Raw genomic sequence first — 13,144 nt, 5'->3', positions numbered from 1 at the left:
ACTTTTACTGATAAACATAACTAAACAATGATGAGATGATGACTGATGCCTCCTCCACTGCCGTATTTGGCAGTGGTTAATAAGAGACCTGGCAGAAAGAACACGTTTTCAATAACTGAGCAACAAAGTCCAGAGAATGATTGTAGTGATAAATAAATAAAGCAACAAGAGTGAATACTGCAAAAAAATTGGATGTAAAGAAAAAATTTGACTGTCACAAATTCCATACAACTGATAATGGTGATATTTACTAAATAACTAGGTTTTTCAGTGCTTTCTCTGACTTCTTGAAAACACATTTTACTGCACTATAACTTTTCTCCTAGAAATTTTTTCATTAAATTGGCCAATTCTCGGACACTGCACATTTTATGGTGATGAAAACAAGTGTTTATCAAAAGGCAAAAAACTATCAATTCCTGATGGAGGCAGCATGGTACCATGGAAGGCAAGAAAGTAACAATGTTTTGCGAAAGGGCATTACAGATACATTCACATTCAAATGTGGTGCTTATCTGTAGTAATGAGGATGAAATTAAATTAATCCTGTTCTAATTATTCAGTTGATCAATAAGGCATGACGACTTCTGATTTCTACCAAAAAGTACTGAATAGAAAAAGGGGACAAAAGTGCCAATAAAATTTTTACAAGCTAGAGTTGAAATCATTAGGTGTACATGTTGGTGAAAGTTGGAAAAAATTGTGCAGTAGCCCAACCATTGCCCACCTTCACAATCTGTCATTGTTACAACATTCTTAACTTAATTTCATATTCAGTACTATTAATACATACCGCATTTGAATATAACTGTTCCTATTCTGCACTTTCACTAAACCTTATAATTTTTGTCTGTCATTTCTACCACAGTACCTAATGTATATAACAGAGGGAAACATTCCACATGGGAAAAAATATATATAAAAAACAAAGATGCTGTGACTTACCAAACGAGAAAGTGCTGGTAGGTAGACAAAATAAAAAACACACAAACACACAAATTTCAAGCTTTCACAACCAAAGGTTGCTTCATCAGGAAAGAGGGAAGGAGAGGGAAAGACGAAAGGATGTGGGTTTTAATACATATTCTGCCTGTGTCTGTATAAGTGTGGATGGATATGTGTGTGTTTACGAGTGTATACCTGTCCTTTTTTCCCCCTAAGGTAAGTCTTCCCACTCCTGGGATTGGAATGACTCCTTACCCTCTCCCTTAAAACCCACATCCTCTCGTCTTTCCCTCTCCTTCCCTCTTTCCTGATGAAGCAACCTTGGGTTGCGAAAGCTTGAAATTTGTGTGTGTTTTTTATTTTGCCTATCTACCAGCACTTTCTCGTTTGGTAAGTCACAGCATCTTTGTTTTTTATATATACAGTACCTAATGTATTAGACATCTGACACGTATATTGCACACTTTATCTCTTCTCCCTCTATGTTCACTTCTTCCTCCACCCCCCCTCCCCCCAAAACCCCCTCCCTGTCTTTTTATGCAGGAGATGTGGAATATTTATTTACCCCAACCTGTAACTGTTCATGAAATAATGTGCATTGCCTTTGCAGTGCCACATCAAAAAGATGCCATTACAATGTAATCAAGGCCCAGTGTAAAAATTGTGAAATATTCGCAGAGAGAACTGTGCAAATTCACGAGCACGTCTGTAGGTACATCACTCACACTGGGGAAAGGAGTACGCAATATACACAATTGATTGTAATATCTGTTTAACTCAGGACCTGATTTTATACAATGTTTTTCGTTATGCCTCCAGGAGCTAGGATGTTGGAAGGTGGTTTGAAAAGTTCTCGGAATCACCAAGAGAGATCAGGTCAGCACTAGCACTAGTTGTTCATGTGATATTCATTGGACTGTTGCCAGTAAACATGTACCACATTAGTGCTCTTGGAAGAGAGGCGTGGCAGTGATGTGGCTCTGTTGTTGTTCCCGTGTAGTGATTTGCAAAGATGGAAAAAATTGAGATCCGAGCAGTGATTAAGTACTTAAAAGGTATGAAAGCAAAGGACATTCATGCGGATTTCCAGAATACACTGGGGGAATCTGCTCCTTCCTGTTCAACTGTTGCCAAGTGGACAAATAAATTTAAATTTGGTCGGGAGAGCTTAGATGATGATCCACGCAGTGTCAGCCAAGATGTGTCACTACTCCAGAAATCATTGCAAAAATGCATAAAATGGTCACGGAGGATTGCGGACTGAAAGTGCATGAAATTGCTCACACTTTCCAGATGTCATCTGAAAGGATATATCACATTTTAACTGAAGAATTAGAAATGAAAAAATTATCTGCAAGATGGGTGCCGCAACTCTTGATGCTGGATCAAAAACGCTTGAGAATGGGCATATCAGAACAATGTTTGGCTCATTTTAGGAGAAACGAACAAGATTTGTTTTACCCGTTTGTGATCACACATGAAACTTTTGGGTGCACTACTATACCCAAGAGACAAACAACAATCAAAGCAGTGGAAACATGCTGATTCTCTGCCACCAAAGAAAACAAAGACAATTCCTTCAATGGGAAAGGTCACAGCATCTGTATTCTGGAATGCGAAGGGGATTCTGTTTGTAGATTATCTCCCCACTAAGCTAACAATTACTGGAGAATACTATGCTAACCTCCTTGACAAATTGCAACGAACGATATGCGAAAAAAAGGCCAGGTTTAGCAAGGAAGAAAGTCATCTTCCATCAAGATAGTGTGCACCTACATACACACACCACCACCATGGCAAAATTATACTAACTAATGCATGAACTGTTGCCACACCCACCTTATTCACCTAACATGGCTCCATCAGACTTCCACCTCTTCCCAAAACTGAAAACTGTTCTTGGTGGATGAAGATTCACGTCAAACGAAGAATTGATAGCCAGGGTTGACAGCTATTTTGCAGACCCAAAGGAAACTAATTTTCAAGATGCGATCAAGGTACTGGAACATTGTTGGACCAAGTGCATTTATCTACAAAGAGAATACATTGAAAAATAAAAAAAAGTTTCAGTAATGTAAGTACTCTTTTTCTATTTGGTTCCAAGAACTTTTCAAATCACCATCATATAAATTCTGGGTTGAGCCCATCCTAGAGCGAGTGACGTATAGATGTCTGTGGGAGAAACTCAGAGATGAGACATCCACTCCGCAATATGACCTTCTGCATTAGTTATCATAATTGAAAATTCTGATCAAATGAGAAACTGCAGTCTCTGGAAAGTGAAAGGGAGGCCTGTTGAAATAAGTGGTATTCGTAGAATGTAGACTGTTTCACTTTCTCCCTTTCCTGTTAAGGTGGCAGCCTCAATCACATTGGCCAGTGTCTTTGTAACACACACCTGCATTACATAGCAAAGTTATGGTGAATCAACAAATATCAATTGAGTAATTTCACAAAAATGCAATGCAGTGGCAGTCTGATAAGATCAAGCAAGTTCAGTGACACTGTTGGGAATTGCACAGCCTCATCAGTATCTACCACAGTATCAATAGACTAGTACTCAAAAGCTCCACCAGGTAACATGGCTATAATTACTATTTATTTTTTGACATCATCATCTCTAGATGCAACACTGGTCCTCTCTTGGCAACCAGTGCATAGCGTGAAAGTTCTTCAAAATATCTGATTAAACTACGTCTATGAGCTCTGCAGTCAGATGGCAACTGTATACTGCCTGATGAACTGATTGGTACTCTACCTTCTCCATTTGCTAGTAGCTATTCAGAGAACAATTGTGCAGTGTCATTCCTCAGACATCCTTTAATTATTTCTTTCAATGTTACTTTTCAACCATGTGTCCACAAGAAAGTTTCAATGTTACTTTTCACGCTTGTCTCCATAAGAAAGAATTTTTCATACATGCATTGATTGCATCAGCAGATAGAAACTTTGGAATGACCAGCAGAGTTTGATGAAATTCTCCACATAGGACTACCACAGCTACTCTCGCCATTTGGTTGTTACCCCTTAAATCTCTTAAAGTGATGTCCAGTGTATCGATAGCCTACTTCTGTGCCATGGTGCACTCATCCCCTATGCTTATTTTACACGACTACAGTACCAATGCATGATCACTTGCCTTGTTGACACTGCAACAAGGATTTTTGTGTCTCGCAGTATCAATTGGCAAACGAAGTGCAGAATGTACAGTCATCCCTTACTCAATGTTATGTTGGAACAAATAAACAAAAGTAATTCATTTATTATTACCTTAGACATAATCATATTTTCGCCCTTGTGTAAGATGAATATGTTAGTTGCAGGGTGCCACTGTCTCACAAGCCTGCCTCATGAATTTGGGAACATCTCTATAGAACACTCAGTGTTGCTGATGGCGACGGATATAGTTTTGAATGATTATATAGAATCTGCCTCGATTGCAAACTAAAACCAGAAGTTGACCTAGGTTTCAGCATGGATAACCAAGCCTTCTTCAGAACACACTAAAACTACAAACTGCCTGTTCCGAAAAAGGTGTAGTTATCCGCACTGAAACATAGGTCAACATCCGGTTTCTATTTGCAATCAAGGCGGATTCTTTATAATGATTAAATAATTCACGATTGCTGATGCGCTGCAATGTTAAAAGTTCTCATATAGTTTTGATTTTGTAACTGAACACATTTCACAGTTGAAAGCTCTATGAAGTGTTCTCAACAGTCAGGACTTTCCTTATGCTGTATCGACAACTGCAGTATATTGTCACCACAGCATATGTGTATGTATATCCATGGTCCATCTTCTCCACTGCCATCCCTCTGGCCATGTCCTCCTCCACTGTCTATCTGTCTCTGTCCTCCTCCCTACCTCTCGGTATCCATATACCCTATCTCTTTCCATCTCATTCTGCCTCTCTTTATAACCATCTAACCTCGCCCCTCTATCCCCATCCCCTCCTCCCCCCTTCCTGTTCATCTCCTCCTCCCTACTCTCTATCTACCCTGCTCCTCTTCCTCTCCCGTATCTCTCTGTACATATTCTGCTCCCCCTCTCTCTGTCTACCTCCTTCTTTCCCCTCTCTCCATTCATGCCCTCCACTACCTCTCTCTGACCATGTTCTCCTCCCCCTTTCTCTGTACATCTCCTTCCATTACCCCACTTTCTGTCCTCTGCCACCTCCTACTTCTATGTCTGTCCATCTCCTCCTGCTTCCTCTGTACCTGCCCAACTCCTCCTCTCCCCTCTCTTTCTATTTCATCCTCCACTTTTGTGTGTCCACCTCCTGTTCCTCACTTTCTCTGTCTCTGTCTCTCTCTGTCTCTCTCTCTCTCTCTTCCTCTCCCCCTCCTTGTCTCTCCATCTCATCCTGCCTTTCTTTCTGTCCAACATCTCTCTCTCTCTCTCTCTCTCTCTCTCTCTCTCTCTCTCTCTCTCTCTCTCTCTCTCCATCCCCCTGCTACCCCTTTCTCTCACAGTCCCCACCTATACACTCTCCCCTAACATCCCCAGAGTGCTAATTTTTAGATAGCACATAGTATGTGTACCTAATTTGGTTAAAATCAGTCTAGTTGTTTAGGAGGAAATGCTGGATATATACACACAGACACTTATATGAGTGACACAGATTAAAATAGGTTTTTCAGCAAACTTATAGGCAAAGCAACAGTACATAATGGCAACCAGATGACTTCTTTTTCCTTTAAGATGATTCTGAATTGAAGGATTTGACAGTAAAATGAAGCAAACAATAATTCTGTCTCCCAGTCATGCTTCTTTCTCTTTTTGTTTCTGTCAATCAGTCCATTTTCCCCCAATTTTCTTCATTGCTTTTGTTCTACCACAACATTCTCTCTATTCCACTCTAATTTGTGAGAAATTTGCATGTTCAGATTGCAAGCACTGATACTCTTGAAGTATGAACTGCTGCATCTCGAAATAATGTTCAGACAAACTATGTAGTTTGCATTAATGTGGACTTCTCCACCACTGCAGCTGTCTATTTGAATCTGGAAGCTTTGATGAATTTTCACCTCTCAACCAAATAACAGAAAGCACTTCTTCTGAAACACAGTTATATTGCTCCTTCCATTACAATTGATGTACACTGATAAGCGACAACATTACAGCCACTGCCCACCTGGTGGCATTGTGGGCACATGACACAGTAACAAAAGTACATAAGTGGATCAGACATGGAGGGGGACCATCCAAACAAAGGCTGCAAATGGGACATCCATTGAGACAATTGACTTTGACAAAGGATAGATAATTATTACACAAAGCCCGTGAACAAGTATCTCAAAAATGGAGAGAGACAGAAGGGCAGTGCAACTACCACTAGGCGCTAAATAGGTGGACATCTATGACTCTTCACAGAATGTGTGATTCAGAGGCTTGTCTGCTCTGCAAAGTACGATAGATGGTGATTGTGGCATCTCTGCCAAAAGAGCACAATGCTTGTGCAAGCACAAGAGTTTCAGAACACAACATTTATCATACATTATTGAAAATAGAGCTTCGCAGCACACCACCCGTACAAGTTCGCATGCTGTCCCAATGACATCATCAATTACAACTGCGGGCCATTACGATTTGACTGTTGATCAATGTAAATGTGTCGGCTCTTTAGATGAATCACATTTTTGCAACACTAGGTAGATGGTTGTCTCCAAACATGCCATCATCGAAGTGAATGGCAGCTCAAAATGTGCAGCACACCATGGACACAGGCTGGTGGGAGCAGTATTATGCTATGGGAGAAGTTCTCCTGCACTTGCATGGGTCTTGTGGTAGCAATCAAAGACACAGTAACAGCTGCAAACCATCTGCATCCCTTCATGCTTGATGTCTTCCCTGGTGGCAACGTAATCTTTCAGCAGTACAATCATCAGTGTCTCAGAGCCAGAACCACGCTACAGTGGTTTCAAGAGCATTATAGTGAACTGACATTGATGTTTCCACAATCAAATTCACCTGATGTAAATCCTATGATGCCCACTTGAGTTGCTATTGGGTGCCATCAATCCATATGCATATCAGTGGCCCATTATTTAAATGTATTACTTGACCCGTGCCTAGACATCTAATTCCACATACCTCTACAAACCTACCAACAAACTGTCATATCCCTGATACACAGAATCATTGATGTATTCCATTCCAACAACAGACAAACAAGCTATTAAGCCATTGGTCATATTGTTTTGGCTCATCAGTTTATGTAAGTCAGCACTTCATATACCATTAGTGTTCATACATGTGCTATGACATTTGACATTAACTCTGTTTGCCATGAATGAATGACAGTTCTGTACAAAACTGAGAGCTAGCTAAATGTCATCTGTTTTCCATGATATCAGCACCATTCTCATGGTGTGCCCTTTTTATTTTATGGCGCACCCCATTCCTCCACGCCTTGACACCATAGCATGGAATAACTGCCAAGCCAGCAGGTATCATGAAATATAGTAAAACTGCCCTCATTGTCCCGTATTTAAGACATGTGGCATCCATCCATACCCATTTACATGCATACAGAATAACAAAGCTTCCAAACAGATTGCAATTCTAAACTACTTAACCAACAAAAATACTTTTAACAGTCACAGTTATCGATTGTTGGTTAGGTAAACATTGGGTGACATGTCACTTTCTCTAAGTGGTATATTACATCACACTCTGCCCCCCTTTCCCAAACATCTACTTCTGCTACAGTTCACAGCCTATGTCTATCTGCCTGTAATGTGTCTTTGTCATACTACTTTCCACAAATAAATACAAGTTACATATTTTTTTCTGCTGTAGCTACTGTTCTTCACCATTAATTTTATTGTATAAATATTTTGAAGTGTTGGATTCCATGCTACATGTAAGAAATCTTATAACATTTGTTTCATAATTGTAATGATAAAGATAAAGCATGCCTGGTTAGATATAAGAGCTAGCAATAAAAAATATGATACATAAATAAAAAGAAAGTAGTTAGCTTACTTCATTAGTGTCCACAACCTCTCAACAAGTTCTTCCTTATCAAGCCTATGCCTATGAGCACGATCAAAGGGTGGATTCTCAGCTAACATCCTGACTAACTGATGGCGAACAGCAGGATCTGGGTCATTCTCAATCATGTCGAGAAGGAAGACTAAATCTTCCCATCGTCCATCAACACGAGTGAAGTCTACCAGAGCATCCAATGCAGCTAACCTCACATCTGTAAAACAAAAGAAAAATTTTTTGTTTATGTCAAGAATAACTGTTTCTGTATAATTTGGAATAATATTTCTTTCAAAGTTACAAAATACTACACAAAATGCCATCCTTTTATTTTGTTGCCCATTGTCTGATTTCACACATGATAAAGATTATTGCAAGCTGATATAATATAATGGGTTCTATTACTCAAATATTCATCAAACCAATCACATATTTGTGAAGATGTTCCATACGATCATTTCTTGATTATGACTTGAGAAAGTGGTACAGTGTTGAACACCTTTTGTAAGATGATAAAGGTACCTGTTCAGCTGACTTTACTTTGTCAGCCATGTTGAGTATGAATAATGCAAGCTGTGTTTCACAGAAGTGGCTTTTCCTAAATCTGTTCTGATTCCTTGAGAAAAGTTTGTTTTTCTCCCCATGAACTTCATAATAGTTAAGCTTAGAATATGCGCTAGCATCCTACAACAGATAGTCCTTAATTCTGTGAATCCAGTCCTTATCCTTACTGAAACAGGAGTAACCTGAGCTCTCCTCCAGTCACAATGGGCTATTTGCTGTGCAAGAGATTCTCAATAAAAATGAACTAGGAAAGGAGCTAATTCTACAGCACATTCAATGTAAAATTCAACTGGAAGTCTGTCAAGGCTTTTTCACTGTAAGTAGACTTTTGTTTTCCAACGTCGGGAGTGGTAACATCAGTATCTCCTATTTGTGAGTCTATGGTATTGTAGCAAGCTCTTCAGTGAATACATTTCTAAATGCACAATTTAACAGTCCAGTTTTCTGTCTGCTGTCTTCAGTTTAAAGACAGCACAGATCCACAACAGACTGAGTGTTCATTGGCTTTGTACAGACATAAAAAAAAGTTTTCTATCACCTTGGTTACGAGAGTCCCGGAACTTGAACAGAAAATTGGAATAGAGATAACATAAATTTCATTTTCACCATTTTTATTGCCCTTGAAAATCATACACTGCATGTTGTACCACCATACAGGGCAACCTTCAGAGGTGATGGTCCAGACTGCTGTACACACCGGTACCTCTAATACCCAGTAGCATGTCCTCTAGCACTGATGAATGCCTGTATTTGTCGTGGCATAACATCCACAAGTTCATCAAAGCACTGTTGGTCCAGATTGTCCCACTCCTCAACAGCGATTCGGCTTAGATCCCTCAGAGGAGTTGGTGGGTCACATCGTCCATAAACACCCCTTTTCAATCTATCCCTGGCATGTTCGATAGGGTTTGTGTCTGGAGATTGGGCTGGCCACCCAAGTTGGACGATGTCGTTATCCTGAAGGAAGTCATTCAGAAGATGTGCACGATGGAGGTGTGAACTGTCGCCCATGAAGACAAATACCTCGCCAATATGCTGCTGATATAGTTGCACTATTGGTTGGAGGATGGCATTCACATATCGCACAGCCGTTACAGTGCCTTCCATGACCACCAGCGGTATACGTCAGCCCCGCATAATGCCACCCCAAAACAGCAGTGAACCTCCACCTGGCTACACTGGCTGGGCAGTGTATTTAAGGTGTTCAGCCTGACCGGGTTCCCTCCAAACACATCTCCGATGATTGTCTGGTTGAAGGCATATGCGACACACATCGCTGAAGAGAAAGTGATACCTGTCCTGAGCGGTCCCTTCGGCATGTTGTTGGGCCCATCTGTACGGCGCTGTATGATGTCATGGTTTCAAAGGTGGACCTCGCCATGGATGTCGGGAGTGAAGTTGTGCATCATGCAGCCTATTGCGCACAATTTGAGTCATAACATGACATCCTGTGGCTGCACGAAAAGCATTATTCAACATGGCGGCATTGCTGTCTGAGTTCCTCCGAGCCTTAATCTGTAGGTAGCTGTCATCCACTGCAGTAGTAGCTCTTGGGCAGCCTGAGCGACAGTTCCTGTCTCTCTGTACCTCCTCCATGTCCAAACAACATCGCTTTGGTTCACTCTGAGACTCCTGGACACTTCCCTTGTTGAGAGCCCTTCCTGGCACAAAGTAACAATGTGGGCATGATCAAACTGCAGTATTGACCATCTGGCCATGGTTGAACTACAGACAACATGTGCCGTTCTCCTCCTTCCTGGTGGAATGACTGGAACTGATTGGCTATCGGACCCCCTCTGTCTAATAGGCACTGCTCATGCATGGTTATATACATCTTTCGGCAGGTTTAATGATGTCTCTGAACAGTTAAAGGGACTGTGTCTATGATGCAATATCTACAGTCAGCGTCTATCTTCAGAAGTTCTGGGAACCAGGATGATGCAAAACTTTTTTTGATGCATCTATATGACCACAACTTCCTAGGATTTTCTGATCAATCTTTCACTAGGATTTGACAGTGAAAACTAATGTAGGCTTTAAGCAGGGTCCTGTCTATGCGTATAGAAGTTGCTATCAAATTTTCTGTATCAGTTTTCCTGCAATCTTCTTTTTAATGTTTCTGTGGTAGTCTCAGTTTTATCAACCTTCTTTGAGTGGTACCATTATCACTGGACTAGTAGAAAGTTGACACACCTAGAAAAGTGGAAAAGAGTCATTTAATCACTAATGGGACCTGCATTAGAAATCCACAACATCGTCGAAGTAAGACCTTTATTTTTCCATTTACTTGTATGTCATCTCCATGTTTCAATCAAAGAGTTACCTCAGAGTTGTAACAATTTTATATTACAGTTTTGGATACAAAAACAGCATTTCTACCAATAATTGTGACCTACTTCTAAAGGGGAGGTGGAGGTCTCCAATGGATCAGTGCTGGGGCCACTCCTGTTCCTTATATAAATGATAATCCCTCTAGTATTATAGGTGATTCTAAAATATTTCTGTTTGCTGGATACATAAGTTCATAGCCTGTAGAAAATACACTAGTGCTAAATCACAGAAAGACTCAGTTTTTACAGTTTCTGACCCTCAATTCAACAAAACCCAACATTCTAATATCACAGAATGGGCAGATGAGTAATGAAACAGAGCGGTAAAAATTTCTAGGTGCTCAGACAGATAGTAAACTGCTGTCGAAAGCCCACATTCAGGATCTTGTTCAAAGACTTACTGTTGCCATGTTTACTATTTGAACGGTATGTGAAGTAAGTGACAGTTCGACACAAAAAGTCTACTTTGCTTATTTTCATTCACTTATGATGTATGGTATTATATTTTGGGGTAACTCTTCCCATTCTCAAGGGATATTTTTGGCTCAGAAACAGGTGGTTCGTGCAATAAGTGGTGTAAGTTCGCGAACCTCTTGTCGACCCCCGTTCATTTGTCTTGGTATTCTGACATTGGCCTCTCAACTTATATATATTTTACTGTCATTTCTTGTTAACAATATCAGCTTATTCCAAAGAAATAGCAGCTTTCACTCGGTCAATACTAGGCAGAAATCCACTCTGCATTTGGAGCGCATTTCCTTGACTCTTGTGTAGAAAGGTGTGCAGTATACTGTTGCAACCATTTTCAATAAGTTACCGCAATAATTCAAAAATCTTAGTCATAATCCATGCATTTTCAAATCAAAACTGAAGAGTTTCCTCATGGGTCACTTCTTCTACTCTGCTGAGGAGTTCCTCGGAAAGTTAAGCTTATTGTTCATTGTATTTACATAAACTTATGGCTTGTCTTTTTTTGGGTTCATAAACATTTTATTTTATCTGTTATTATTTTACATTGTAATTTCATGTGCTGACATGTTCCATGACCTCAGAGATTTGCTCCTCTATTTAGTCACACACCCTTATATCATATTTCAGAAATACAAGTGAAGGGATGTTTTGAGTTTGGGATGATTTCTCATCAAAGAGTAGGAATCTGAAAAGTTCACAGAATCTCTCTCTCTCCACATTTTATCTCTGACAAAATGGGAATGCAAAGAATGCAATCAAAGGTCATATAACGGCCAGTGGTGGATTTAAAAATTTTGCACCCCTCCTGGACACACCATATTTATGCACCCCCCCCCCCCCCCACACAGCCACCCAAAAAAAAAAAACATGTTTTAAATAATAACTATTACCTGATCACTTCACAATTGCCGTTTTGGGTGGGAGTGCTGTGAGCTGTTTCTGAACTCTGCTGCTGTTTTGAAGGATGCGTAAGCAGTCTAGTCACGCTCAATCACTATGTAATATGATTCCTGAACTGTACTTGGTGTACGGCAGCGGATAAAACAAACTTAAAACTGCATTGTGTTAGCACATTCTTCTGTCGAAAGACGAGAGAAATGAACGCAAGGAAAATAACTTTTCTTTTATGGCCATGTAGGAGACAACGGATTTTTGTTATACATTAACTTTTAGTATGTTCTTTTACACAAAACTTTTGAAAACGAAAATAAATAAGGTGTGTTACAATATAAAAATTGAAGCGAACATGTCATACATTAGAAATTAATACGTACTTTTACAGAGATGCAAAGAAAATTAAAATTGAACTGTCATTTTACACCCTAATAACTTGAATGTGTAGCAGACTAAAAAAAAACACATTCGGTATTAATACTTGAATCTATAGGAAAGCATAAGAAATGAAAATGAAATGGAGATTTCAGTGGGCGAACTAACAACTAAATACAGATGAACAACACAGAACTGGATTTGCTATTACATAATTTTGCATACTAGGGTGGAAAAATCAAATTTGTTTTACAATCTAATAGTTAACGTGTAAAGCATTTGCATCTGTGTAGCTAGATGCTGCATAAGTGTACACAATACCTTCAATCCATGTAAGGGCTGAGCAGTTTTGTACTGCAGCTACTGCTCTCACTATAGCTCTTTCTAAAGGTATTGGCAAAGCTTTTACGTATTTATCGACAGAACTGAAATACGTTATTTATTAACACTTTTTCAAGTGAGCGTACTCTCCGGTAATGTATATTTCCGTGATAACTATACATTTCAGCAGACGCCAAGAATACGCATCAGTTGTAATATACTACAGTATCAGTTTGACTTGACTGTAGAGC

General features: G+C 39.8%; 1 protein-coding gene across 3 annotated transcripts in view; it reads right to left on the bottom strand.

Annotated features, from left to right (window-relative positions):
• Nucleotides 1-13,144, bottom strand: part of LOC126270716 (transcription initiation factor TFIID subunit 2) — a 133,061-nt gene that overhangs the window by 47,193 nt on the left and 72,724 nt on the right. For all 3 annotated transcript variants that reach the window (XM_049974094.1, XM_049974092.1, XM_049974093.1), the window contains exon 15: nt 7,936-8,155. In XM_049974094.1, coding sequence (XP_049830051.1) covers nt 7,936-8,155 — 220 coding nt within the window. The remainder of the gene's footprint in view (nt 1-7,935; nt 8,156-13,144) is intronic.

This window comes from Schistocerca gregaria, chromosome 1, assembly GCF_023897955.1.
Source record: "Schistocerca gregaria isolate iqSchGreg1 chromosome 1, iqSchGreg1.2, whole genome shotgun sequence".
In the NCBI taxonomy this organism is placed as follows: domain Eukaryota; kingdom Metazoa; phylum Arthropoda; class Insecta; order Orthoptera; family Acrididae; genus Schistocerca; species Schistocerca gregaria.
The sequence above is the reverse complement of the archived record's forward strand: the minus strand, read 5'-3'. Positions and strand labels throughout refer to the sequence as shown.